The 13844-nt window shown below is 42.2% G+C and overlaps 1 protein-coding gene across 1 annotated transcript; it reads right to left on the reverse strand.

Annotated features, from left to right (window-relative positions):
- Nucleotides 1–1484: 1484 nt before the first annotated feature.
- LOC119528980 (60S ribosomal protein L35a-like) lies at nucleotides 1485–1817 on the reverse strand. The gene has a single exon (XM_037829131.1). The coding sequence runs from the start codon at nucleotides 1815–1817 to the stop codon at nucleotides 1485–1487; it is 333 nt and encodes a 110-aa protein (XP_037685059.1).
- Between the last annotated feature and the right edge of the window lie 12027 nt (nucleotides 1818–13844).

Below are 13844 nucleotides of genomic sequence, written 5' to 3' on the forward strand. Positions count from 1 at the left end.
TGAGAGCTCTACCTGCACTTCACTGCAGCAACACCCGACAGGATGAATCCTCATGAGATACCTGAACCAGAATCAACCAGCCAAGACTCTCCCAGACTCCTGACCCTCAGAAACTATGTGAGATGAATGTTGTTTTTAAGCTACTAAATTTGGGGGTAACTTGTTACACAGCAATAGATAAATAATACAATCTCTTTTCATAAGTTTTGCCTCTAACCAGTGGACATGCTCTATGGTTAAGTTGAAGACTTTCTTTAAATGAAGACTTTTTCTTGTTTATTTATTTGATTATGCTCTTGTCTTTTTGTTGTTCTTTTTCCCCTCCAGAAACAGTTATTATTCAAAGAATTTGAATCTCTAAGACATGTCATGCAACTTTTAGCTTCTCATTTTTTATCTTTTATTTTTGAAGCTATGTTTTTGGACCATGTTCTGGTTGGCTAAAGCTGCCATTATGCAAAATACCAGAAATGAATTGGCTTCTATAAAGGGGATTTATTAGATTTATTAGGGATTTATTATTTATTTACAGTTCTAAGGCCATAAAATGTCCAAACTAAGGCATCAACAAGAGGATACTTTCATTGAAGAAAGGCCAATGGCTTCTGGAACACCTCTGTCAGCTGGGATGTCACGTGGCTTGTGTCTGCTGGTCCTTTGCTCCCAGGTTGTGTTTCAAAATGGCTTTCTCCAAAATGTCTCTGGGCTTCTGTCTCTCTTAGCTTCTCTCAGCTTTCTGCTTGGTTCTGCTGGGGCATTTCTCTCTAAGCATCTCGATGTCTTCTCTTAGCTTCTGCAGGGCAAACTCTGGGCTTCAACTCTTAGCTTAGCATCTCCAAACGTCTTTCTGTCTGCATCTTCAAGCATCTGGGTCTGTGTCAGCTCTTAGCTTCTCCTGGGGACAAACTATGGATTACATATCTTAGCTTCTCTCCAAAATATCTCTCTCAGCTTCTCTGAGCTCCTTCTCTCCATGAGCTCTCTTAAAGGACACCAGCAAACTATTCAAGACCCACTCTGAATGGGTGGGTTCACACTTCCATGGAAATCATCTAATCAAAAGGTCCCACCCACAATTGGGTGGGTCACATCATGGAAACAACCTAATCAAAAGTTCCCACCCAACAAGATTGGATTAAAAGATTATAGCTCTGCAGGGCAGGGATGCATAACAGCTTCAACCCAGACAGACCATTTCTCAAATTTGTTCTTTACTATACTAACTCAGTTTTTCATGGTTTCAAGTTTGCTATTTGCTGTCTCCAACCTAGCATCTTTTGACTGCTATATATTTAACTTCAGTGCTGTCTTCTTGTCTTGGCTTGTTCACATATTTTTCCATAATAGTCTCCTCTTATTTTTCAAAGGAAATGCCCTCATATATTTTAATAAATGGAGCAGATATTTTCTAAAATTGTCCTCTGTTTCTTATGGTAAATCTATTTTATTTTTTTTTATTTTATTTATTTATTTTTCAATAAAGTTTAAATCCTTGAGGGGTACAGCATCACACGGATTCGGTGTCCAATGGCCTTAGCAGGAAGGTTGCTTCGGAATTTGGCACGAACCATGCCACTATTTCCATGAGCACGAGTTACCTTTCCCCAGATTACTCTGGTTTTGTTACGTTTGCCGCCAGGAGTCACTGTGTTGTTTTTTGCTTTGTACATATAAGCACATCTCTTGCCCAAATAGAATTCAGTTTCATCTCGGGCATAAACGCCTTCAATTTTAAGAAGAGCTGTGTGCTCTCTCTGGTTCCGAAGACCCTGTTTATAGCCAGCAAAAATGGCTTTGGACCACAATCTTCCAGACATATTTGCCGTTTTAGAAGTCCTGTTCCCAGCAAGCCTCCACAGGCTCTAAGATGGCGGAAAGAGCAGTAAGTCTATTTTAGAGGCAGGCAAATTCCTTGAATCATCAGGACAGAACAGTATAGTGGCTAAGAGGATGGCTTTTGGAACCACTCTACTTGGCTTCGTATCCCAGCTCTGTCACTCATTATCTCTGCGACTTTGGATAACTTGCTTCAACTCTCTGAGTTTCAGTTTTCCTACATGAAAAATTGGGGTAATAGCAATGTCTGCCTCACGGAGTTTCTAAGCTAACACCTGTAAAATATTTAGAACCACTTCAATATAGGGTATGTGCTCAAAAAATGTTAGTCATTATTATCTGGACAATAGCCAACTTGACTTGTGCTGCAGAATCTTATCATGCCATCCCAATCACCTCCTAGATCTTTCTCTTCTTACCCATCTTCTCACAGCCCTAGTATAGAAGGAAAGTCAAGTTGCAGAGTTTATTCTGGGATAAGTAACAGACTGGCATGAGGTCTTACTCTAATACTTGATGAAAAGCTAAGATTGGGCCTTCTTGGTTGAGACTCAGGTTGGAAAAAAATAACCTATATATATGTATATTTATATTTATAGTTTAATCATCAATTAAAGATAGTTTAATCATCAAATTTAATCACTGATTTGATTTTTAATCAAAAAAAATCAAAAAATTTTGATCAAAGAATCAAAAAAATCAAAAAATCAAAAAAATCAAAAAACCAAAAAATCAAAAAAATCAAAAAAAATCAAAAAATTGATTTTTAATCAATTTAATCATATATACGTAATAAACATATAATCATAAACTATGATGATCATAGTTTAATAATCAATTAAAGATCCAGCAAGCATAGTTTGGAGACAGTATTAATACTGCCTACAGTTGCTCCTCAGCACAGAGACAAGGAGGATAGACCCATAGGGAAAGAAACTCTTGTGTTCACTGAATTAAAAAAATAATAATAAACAAGGTAAACAGTTTCCTGCCCCACAGGGGAAACTGTAGGGACCTGTTATAATACAAGATTCAATGCCCATATATACCAGGGCTACCCATTGTCACCTGGCCCAAAAAGAAGCACTGCCTCACCCTCGAGGAGCTCATGCCTCTACCTGAGTGATAGCCTAGGACCTGAGCCCATGGAAAGGCCTTGTGGCAAGACCTCAAGACTTCCCATTGGGCATTGGGTTTCTCTAAGCCATCAATAAAACATGGTGGTCGCCTTCTGATAATTCAGCCCTGAAAGCCCCCACTTCGAGTATAGTTTTCATATAAGGTCAAGAGAGCAACCCTATAATTGTGCTATTTGAGATCTGTAAATATTCCATGGGATGGAGTCTTCTGGGGGGGGGGGGGGAGGTCAAATGCAACCTCTGTATAGAGTGGATGCTCTTAATACCCAACATAGATAACTACAGTCAACTTTTACAAATTCCAACTGATAAGATCAAATTCAATGGCAGGAATATATAACTCTGAAATAGGCTTAACAGGATAAAAAAATTAAAACTTCCCTCAATAAAAAACATCTCTAGGCTATGGTACTGAAATTTGGGGTGCCAGAGGCTCTGATTCTAAACATGTTATGTTTAGAAAAGTTTTGTATTTTTAAATTTTTAATGTTTATTTATTCATGCATGCCTGTAACAAATCTTTATTGGATATGAATATTTATTATATAAACATGCTTATTGGATGAATGTGTATTTGATATATACTATGTAAGAGGCCCTATGTTAGGCCTATACTATCACTCATTTCATCCACTCTCCCAGCAGAATTCCCACAAAATACCAATACTCCCATTCTTTTGAGCATTTTTTCCCTCATCCCCCTTCCTTCCAAGCTGCTCTTAACAGCATGGCACTGTTAAATCAGGAGAGGAGAAAGCATGCAACATGTTTCCCAATCTGCCCTCCATACCTATGTCCTGCTCACACAGGGCCACTGAGAATCACCTACCTGGACACGGAGGTGACACATTCTGTCCCCAAAGGCAGGAAAGGAGATGCCGCTATAAGGGAGGGGGAGGACTTTCACTAAGACAATAGAGATTCATGTCTGTTAAATACTTACCACAGTGCCTGACCCATGACACGTGTTCAGCAACCGTTGCTGTTATTATCATTAGTCCTGTCTCTAGGCTGATGTTAAGTCTGACCAGTGGGGAAAACGCACCTCCTTCCATCCTGTTGGCTACTCTCTTAATGAATGAAAACTCCCAGAGGATGTTCTTCAGATAAGAAGCTGTGGCAGAGCAGCTCAAGATTAAATGTAATGCAGCGGTTTATCAAGCAAATGGGACAAGAGGGAAGATGGGTGGTTTTATATAAAAGGAGATGAGATCAGTGACACAGCGTATCTCCTCTCCTCCCTGACCTTTCTGGCTAAACGAAGAACTGTTACTGTAATTACCTAAAGTGGATGAACTTTAATTCACTTAGGGACCCCAATATGTAACAGACTAAAATAAATGCAGGCAAATAGTTCAAACTCAAATTTGGACCCCCAACTAAGCTTGCTGACAAAGATTCTGTCTCCAGATTTGCAAATACCGGAAAACTTACTCTTCCTTTGGGATATTCAATAAATTAAATACCCCTTGCCAATTGCTGGTGAAAGACATTCTCTCCCCATTCCAGTTTTCACCCAGTGTTTCCCAGCATGACCTGAGATGGACCCAGTTACTAAGCATTAGAACTTGAATAGAATAGGAAACATTCAAGAGCAAAATGCCCACCTCTTCCCTCAGATGGAATAGACTAATAGAAATTACCATGCCCCACATTGCTTCCAACCTACCAAAGCCTCCCAGATTTAGACTGGCTCACGTGTCAATCACTTTTATTGGTTTGCCTTTGCTGCATAATAACCACCCCAAAATTCAGTGGTTTTAAACAAGAATCATTCATTGGTGCTCACGTGCCTGCGGTCAGCTGGGGTCTGGTCAGCTCCTCACTCTGCTTCAGGATGAGGCATCTGGGATAGCTGAGTTCCACACGTGTCTTCCTCTTTATGGGATCAGCGGGCTAGCCTGGGCATGTTCTCCTTGTGGTGAAAGTAGAGTCACCACTGCCCAAGGCCCTTTTAAGCCCCTGCTTGTGATTTACACACTAACATCACATTGGCCAATGCAGATCACTTTGCCAAGTCCAAAGTCAAGGAGTGGGGAAATATATTCTGCCTTGAGAGGGGCTGCAAAGTCACATGGCAAAGGGCATGGATTCAAGGAAAGGTGAAGAATTGAAGCTGATAATGGAATCTACCAGTCTTCTCTGTTGGCCACAATCATTCTACTTCCTCGCACATGCAAAATAAGCTCACCCCTATTCCAACATTCCACATACAGGAAACAGGCTGAGAAATTTGCTAACACACCAAAAAAGGGCATATTTTCTAATGTCCTATTCAGAAATATCCAAGGAAGATGATGGGAGAGGAAATGATGTTGCAGAGGACAGAGCCAAGAGCCATGGAGAATGGTGGCTCTCCACCGAGGATGAGGGTTACTCCCAGGATCAGAACAGGCTACTCAAGGAACATTCCCTACCCCAGAGTAGGGGAACCTAGCAACATTGGACCTGAAAGATTTCAATTTTTGTGAACCAGTGCCTGCTCTACACCTACAATTCTTTCCATTTTCAAAAGGACATGTGTATTATGGTTATTCTGTTGCACTGTTGTATCTATGCAATGTAAATAATGCTTTCATTCTTAAGTCTCCAAATCAAGAAAAATCACATCCAAACCTGATGGAGATCATGAGCGCTTAGACTCCAAGTTGGATGCCATGGTGGGATGACACTTTGGGGTTCTTGGGGTGAGGAGAAAGGAATTGCAAAAATTACTTAATACTACTATCTAGGATTTTTAATTATGAGTATGCTAACAGCTAAAAGCATTCTAACACTTATTTACATTCTTTTTTATTTTTAAAAAAATCTTAGGAAATTAGGAATTGATGGTAGCCCATAAGAAGAGTTTAATTTCTTCCAAGAGTGCTCAGAGGTAATGGTTTCCAGAGTAAAGTTTTCTTCTCCTTTGAGCCCCTCAGGGACCAGCAGATTCAAATAATGCAGGGAAAGAGAAGCAACACGGTACAGTATAGATTTGAATCCTGTTATGGGTTGAATTTTAGCCATCCCCCCAAAAAAAGACATATTGAATTCCTCATCCTCAATACCTGTGAATGTGACTTTATTTGGAAATAGGGTGATTGCAGATGGAATTAATTAAATTAAAATTAAGTCATACAGAGTAGGGTGGGCCCTTAATCCAACAGGACTGATGTCCTTAAAAGGAAGGGAGAAGAGAGAAGGAGGCCATGTAAAGATGAAGAGATGTGTCTACACATGAAGGAACATCGAGGATTGCTGGCAAACACCAGAAACTAGAAGAGGCAAGAAAGGATATTCCCATACAGGTTTTAGATGGAGCATAACCCTATCGACATTCTTAATTTTGGACTGCCAGCCTCCAGAACTGTGAGACCATAAATGTCTGTTTTAAGCCACCTAGTTAGTGGGATTTGACTATGGTAGCCCCAAGGAAACTAAGGCAAATCTCCTTGGCGAAGAAGTCCAGGTGGCCCCTTGGAGCTTTCTTTTTTTTTTTTTTTTTTTTAAATTTACATTTTGTTGAGATATATTCACATACCATGCAGTCATACAAAACAAATCGTACATTCGATTGTTCACAGTACCATTACATAGTTGTACATTCATCGCCTAAATCAATCCCTGACACCATCATTAGCACACACACAAAAATAATAAGAATAATAATTAAAGTGAAAAAGAGCAATTGAAGTAAAAAAGAACACTGGGTACCTTTGTCTGTTTGTTTGTTTGTTTCCTTCCCCTATTTTTCTACTCATCCATCCATAAACTAGACAAAGGGGAGTGTGGTCCTTATGGTCTTCCCAATCCCATTGTCACCCCTCATAAGCTACATTTTTATACAATTGTCTTCGAGATTCATGGGTTCTGGGTTGTAGTTTGATAGTTTCAGGTATCCACCACCAACTACCCCAATTCTTTAGAACCTAAAAAGGGTTGTCTAAATTGTGCGTAAGAGTGCCCACCAGAGTGACCTCTCGGCTCCTTTTGGAATCTCTCTGCCACTGAAGCTTATTTCATTTCCTTTCACATCCCCCTTTTGGTCAAGAAGATGTTCTCCATCCCACGATGCCGGGTCTACATTCCTCCCCGGGAGTCATATTCCACGTTGCCAGGGAGATTCACTTCCCTGGGTGTCTGATCCCACGTAGGGGGGAGGGCAGTGATTTCACCTTTCAAGTTGGCTTAGCTAGAGAGAGAGGGCCACATCTGAGCAACAAAGAGGCATTTGGGAGGAGGCTCTTAGGCACAATTATAGGGAGGCCTAGCCTCTCCTTTGCAGCAACCGTCTTCCCAAGGGTAAAACCTATGGTAGAGGGCTCAACCCATCAAACCACCAGTTCCCTATGTCTGTGGTCATGTTGGAGCTTTCTTTTTAATAATAAACAAACTAACTCAAGAAGAAACAAGAAAAAAGACCATTTTAATAAATTACGATACAGCCACACCAAACAATTGTAAGCTAATGTTTAAAAGAACGAGTTCCGTCTATACATAATGATATCAAATATCTCCATGATATACAATTAAACAAACAACAACAAAACAAACAAGCAAACAAGAAACACCTGAGGTATAAAAGGGGAACATTGATCCCTTCACTTTTTTTTCAAAGGATAGCTATTTATAATGTGCACTATTGTAGCATGACGTGCTCTTTCTTACTAATATTTCCTGTTAGTCTGTGACCTTCTCACTCTTCAGGCAGCAGATGGATATTCTGTGTGTGCTGCCTCAGAGATGTACTACACAGAGAACAAAGATGTCAATTCCTGACCTTTGAGTTTTTAAATAGGCTTTTGATACTACTGCAAGAAAAAATAGCTTTGAAAGGCTCAAAAACCAAGGCCTTTGAGTTATCAGAAGGTAGGATTTTGAGATGCACGTCATTTATGTCATACGCCATAGTTTTGGAAGAATACGTGCTCAGCCAGTTCCATTTCTGCTCACTCTCAGAATAAATATAGATTCTACGGTCAGGGAGAGAAGTGAGTTAAACGCTAGTGGGTTCCTACGATGGGGCCCTGTGCCCCACCATGGCCCTCCCCCACTGTGCACCAGGGGAGGTCATGGTAGGAAGTGCAGTCAGATTAGGGGATCTGGGAGCTAAGAATGCCCGGGCTTCACTTCATTGGTGCACACAGGGAGCTGGCCAGAATGCTGGGGCATGGCAACAGAAGAGCAGACAGCCATGTAGAGTGGCCCAGAGACACTCTCAATCCCCACCTCCCTTGCTGCAGCACTCATGAAGGAATGGGAAGAATCAAATATTTCCTGAGGCACTTAGAAGGGACTCAGCTCAGAGGCCTTGAAGCCAGAGCAAAAGCAGCTGCTACAGCCATCTGTACAGATCAGTGACGGGACACTGAACAGGAACCAGAGGTCTAGGATGCCAAGGTGGCCAGTGACTCTGAGGACTAGCAGCTCCCTCCACCTCTCGCCTTGCTCTCCACAAGCCCCTCCATCCACCAAACGCACAAGGCTTAGTCACAACTCCGGAGACAGGGAAGTGGTAAACCCTGAAATGACTGCACTGAAGTTTCCACCTCCTAATAACAGCTTAAACCTATAATTAGCAACCACTATAGAAAAAAATGCATATTTCATTATATTTCCAGCCACCTGAATGTACAGCCTGAAGTTTGCCACTGCTTATAGTCATCTATATGCAAATAATTGTATTTAAAATTTCTGGTCAAATACCCAAGAAACGGCTAATGGTGGTTACCTCTGGCAAGTAGGGCTGGAAAAGATAGGCCAGAGACCTATATTTTCATTTTACTCCTTTTGTATGCTTAGCTTTTCAACCATGAGCAGTAGCATAAATACCCATATTGTCTGGTGGAGGTAGTGGGAGGAGGGGTGCATTCCTAGAAATTGGAGCATTGACTACATCAGAGCTAACAACCTCATTGTAGCATCACTGGGGTGAAGATGTGTCCCCAAATTGTGCACTGCCAATCACACATCTGTTCCTTTCAAGTCCCCTGCAAAGCAGGCCTCTCTCAAATCAGTTTCTCCCAGATTCCATTCATTCAATTGCTGAACAGTCGTTCTCAGGTTGCAATTATTTTTATGATGTCATTCATTATGTCAAAGGATGTCCACCAACCCCTAACTGCTTACTGAACTTTACCCCCACTTCTTCAATGGGGTCCTTGAATAAACGCCAGACACCATAAAACTCGCACTGTAACGTCCACCATGATGTTCTCATTTGTTTAGAACCATGACTCACATACCTTTGACATTTCCTTCCGATCAAAACAGTTCACCAGAATATGAAATAACTGACAGAAAAAAAATAAACCACAGTAAATAATGCACATTGCAGAATGCACTCAACATAGGATAGAATGACAGAGCAGTCACTGGCTGAAAATATTTGCAGTGCGGTGCATGAAAGACCACTGGCCTAAAATATAAAAGCTACTGTAGATAGAGAATGAAGAATTGTCTGAAGAGTTAGCTCTTTTTGACTGAGAGCATAATGTGGAAGAATGAAACTTTGTCCTGTGTGTTGGGGGATTGAATCACGTCACCCACAAAAGGCACGTTCAGGTCCCAATCCCTGGTCCTGTGGGTGTGAACCCATTTGTAAATAGGACATTTGATGATATCATTAGTTAAGGTGTCCCCAGAATGAATGAGGGTGGGCCTTAATCCAATATGGCTGAAGTCCTCATAAGCAAAGAAAATTGGACACAGAATCACAGGAAGAAGCCAGAGGCTGGAAGTCAGCAGAACCCGGAAGAGAAAGGAGAAGATGGTGCCATGTGCATCACCATGTGACAGAAAAGCCAAGGAGACTCAAAGATTGCCGGAAGGCCAGGAAATATGGACCCTGGGAGGAAGCAAGCCTTCCAGCCTCTGAAACTGAGCCAGTAAATTCCTGTTGTGAAGCCAATCCATTGTATGGTATTTGTTTCAGCAGCCAAGACACTAAGGCACTGTGTTTGAGACAAAATCCACAAGAGGCACCCATTATTTCAAACAGGGCTTCAGGGAGAAAACTAGATCAGAAATGGTTGCTTTTGAGTAATGAGAGAATACACGCAGTATATCTACTGGAAAGTCAATTAACATAAAGCTGGCAAATTCATTTATGAGAGTGGTGGGTTAATTAACATAGGGCTGGGGAGTTCATATATAGCTTCAGCAAGCAAATTCAATTTTCCATACAAGCAATTGATGGCTTCAGTTTCCTACAACAAACACTATTTTTCAACATTTTCAGTTATCATAAGCCCTCCAGTTTAAACATTACTCTCCCAGGAGGTAAAATAAAAACTATACAGTTAAAAAAGAAAATGACTTAGAAAGCCTTTGCTGCTGCTTCTTGTATTTCAGCAAGCATGAAGAAAGGAACTGTCATTGTGATGACCAGAAACAGAGCCTATATAGTTTTAACTTGAAACAGGACCTCTGTCCTACCAGGCAAGTCTCTAATGGGGCTTTTTGTTCACTGTACTCTGTGGTTAACTGAATGTAAGACACTGTAACCTTCTCTTGTTTACCTTGTTGAGGCATGCAATAGGGCAACCTGTCCTTGCATTTCCAAGGAGACTTACATCAACAAAATATATCCTATCAAGCCTTCCCATAATTTGGAATTGGGACTCATAATTTTTTCTAGTTTATCTAAGGTTGATTCAAAGTTTTAGTTTTTGGTTTCTTTTGAGGCTTTTAATGTTGCTTCCATGACACAATAACACTCAAAGAATGGATTTTTTTACTGTAAAAGATAACATATTGTTTCCCATAATTGATTATTTTACAGACATATACACAAATACATCTATTTTAGAAAAATGTTTTAGACACAAACTGTGCTAAAACAGATTATCCCAGCATGGAGCCACATTAAACTATTATTCATATATTACTTTAATAAAAAATTTGTTCTTCAGTAAGTGAAAAAGTAAATATTTTTTTCTAAATCCTAAAGCCATTTTCAACACCTCTATGGATTCATATTGAAAATGTTTTCAGTGACATTCACAGCTAGCATCCCTTCAACCACTCTTTGTGTTTGGTTGCCCATCTTAGCTTTCATCCTTTGCTCTCTTGAGTCTGGTTGATGCCCTACAGCAGAGGACAAGCCCCCTTTCACCTTCTTTTATCTACTCTTTCCTGAGGACAATGGGTGGGAAGGGGTTGGGTTGAGGGGCCAGGGAGGGGGGTCCAGCAGGCGGCAAAATAGCCACCATGGACCTACAAATTCAGGGGTCCCAATTGCCCAAGACTTTCTAGGGAAATGGTCCCAGATACCTGAAAATGCTGGACCCGGAACAAGGCCAATTTGGGTTGTTAAACCAAGATTTGGGAACAGGTGGTTCAGGGAAGACATGAGGGGGGGGGGTTCCCCACCTGTCACTCCCACACACTCAATCTCCAAGACCACAGCTGCCAAACCACTCGCAGGTGTCATCTCACCAGCCTCTGTCACCTGTCCCACAGGCTGCCAGTCATCTATAGAATGGCCAGTTTCAACTAATGCCATATTAAATGAAAATGGGCAGCTGACAGTGGATCCCTTTAAGAAACCCCTATAACATCGTGCCTGAGAAAAACTCACTACAAGTCTCTGGCAGGGATGGCCAAGCCTCCAGCACAATGCACTCTTCCCCTGCCGGAGTGTGGAGTTAAGCCCGGGGAGCAAAAATTGTACTTCTGGCTTCCTCAGGTGCAGTGAGGTGAAGTGATCATTTCTCTCTAAGGGAGCATGAGTAGCATTGGCGTGTGCCACTTTGGCCTGAGGCTGTTAAGGAGCAGGGGTCCCTTCTCTACCCCCTCCTTCCCCCTGCTGCTGGCTTGAGGCAGCCCAGCAAGGTGACCTTGGGAACTACAAGTTACTACTGATGGCGCCTTGGTGGAGGAGCCCAGGGCCATTAGTCGTTGCCTGGAAAATAGCTGTGCACCTGTTTGGTATGGCAGCAAGGAGAAACAAACTCCCACTGTGTTGGAGGCATTATTCATTTTGGGGTTTGGATAGCAGCTCACATGCTCTAACACACAAGCCTACATACAAACCCTGCTCCTACAATTCAGAAAAGGGTTCTCTCAGTTCCATAGCGCCTCCCTTATCTTTCAGACAATCCACTATTCATCGATCATTTTTCTACTCAGTGCTCCAACATAGCACATCCCAACTTATGCCCAGGTTCTGAGTATACCTGAGTATATTCTCCATTTTCCCCTTTGCAAGGGGGGGGGGGCTGGTTTTACTTTGGGAGGGTTTGCCAGTTTGGATGTATTATGTCCCCAAAAACGCCATGATCTTTGATGCAATCTTGTGGGGGCAGATGTATTAGTGTTGATTAGATTGGAATCCTACAAGTGTTTCCAAGGAGATGTGACTCAGTCAACTGTGAGTGAAACATTTGATTGGATAATTTCCATGGATGTGTTACCCCACCCATTCAGTGTGGGTGTTAATTGGATCACTGGAGCCATATAAAGGAATTCACAGACAGAAGGACCTCAGAGCAACTGAGAGTGACATTTTGAAGAGGAGCTGCAGCCTAGAGAGGAACATCCTGGGAGAAAGCCATTTTGAAACCAGAACTCTGGAGCAGACTCCAGCCACGAGCCTTCCCAGCTAACAACAGTTTTTCCAGACACCATTGGCCATCCTCCAGTGAATGTACCTGATTGTAGATGAATTACCTTGGACACTTTATGGCCTTAAGACTGTAACTGTATAACAAAATAAACCCCCTTTATAAAAGCCAATCCATTTCTGGTGTTTTGCAAAATGGCAGCATTAGCAAACTAGAACAGAGGTTCTGCCGTGGTCTATAGGAGAGGAAGTGCCTGTCCTTCCCGTTTCCCAGCTCTCTGCAGGAAGACTTCCTTGATCTTTTATCCACAGCTAGCAGGCAATAAGACAAGTCACTGACACTTCTCTGGTCCCAGCAATCAGTCAGGAGCCCCATTTATTCACTAAATATTTACTAAGTACCTGTCATGAGCCAGGCCTGGTTATAGATGCTAAGGATACGGCAATGAATAAGGCAGACAGCCTCTACCCCTCTTGGAATTTTCATTCTAGTTGGAGAAGACAGACCACACACATATATATCCATACAGCACCTTAATGTCAGGTGGTGCTTGATACTATGAAATTAGGGCAATGGAATTGAGAGGGTGACTTGGGGGAGGGGTTGAAGGTTACCACTTCTATCTAGGGAGAGTGACAAGGTAATGTCTGAATTGAAACCTAAGTGATAAGAAGGGGAGAACAGGTCCAGAGACCCTTGGTGGGGAACAAGCCTGGGACATTTGAGGAATAAAAAGAAAGTCTAAAGGGTTTGGTGTGTGATGGATCGGAGGGCGGGAGGGAGTGAGTCATAGGAGAGGAGGTTGACAAGGGGCCACAACATAAAGGCCTTAGAGTCCCCCTCTCTTCACTCCTGACGTTACCATCCTTCCATTCCAGTTCTGCACACTTCCAACCCTTGTCCCACATTTTCAAACCTGCTTCTACCCTTTAATGGAACGTTCAAACTGGTGTTCCTGACTTTTGGCTCTTGACCTTCTCCTAATGATTTTGACTTCAGCTCTCCCACTGACTCCTTCTCTATGAGCCACTACACTTGCTCCAGTCCCACCCACTCCTGAGAACCCAAACCCAGCCCTGACACCCTGGAGATTCTGAGGGAGCTGGGGGAGCAGTGAGAGAAGGGGCACACCACCTACCAGCAAGGCCACAAGGGATACCAAATCTGGACACTGCCCCTCAGACCAGGCCCCTATATGGGTCAATTTTCTGGTTCATGTGTGGATTGGAAATATGGTGAGGAGGAGGGGACAGGACCTCAGGATGGGGACACCCACACTCCATCCAGGGAATAGAATCTGGGACTGATTTTCTTGATACAT

Source organism: Choloepus didactylus, chromosome 3 (genome assembly GCF_015220235.1).
Source record: "Choloepus didactylus isolate mChoDid1 chromosome 3, mChoDid1.pri, whole genome shotgun sequence".
Lineage (NCBI taxonomy): Eukaryota > Metazoa > Chordata > Mammalia > Pilosa > Megalonychidae > Choloepus > Choloepus didactylus.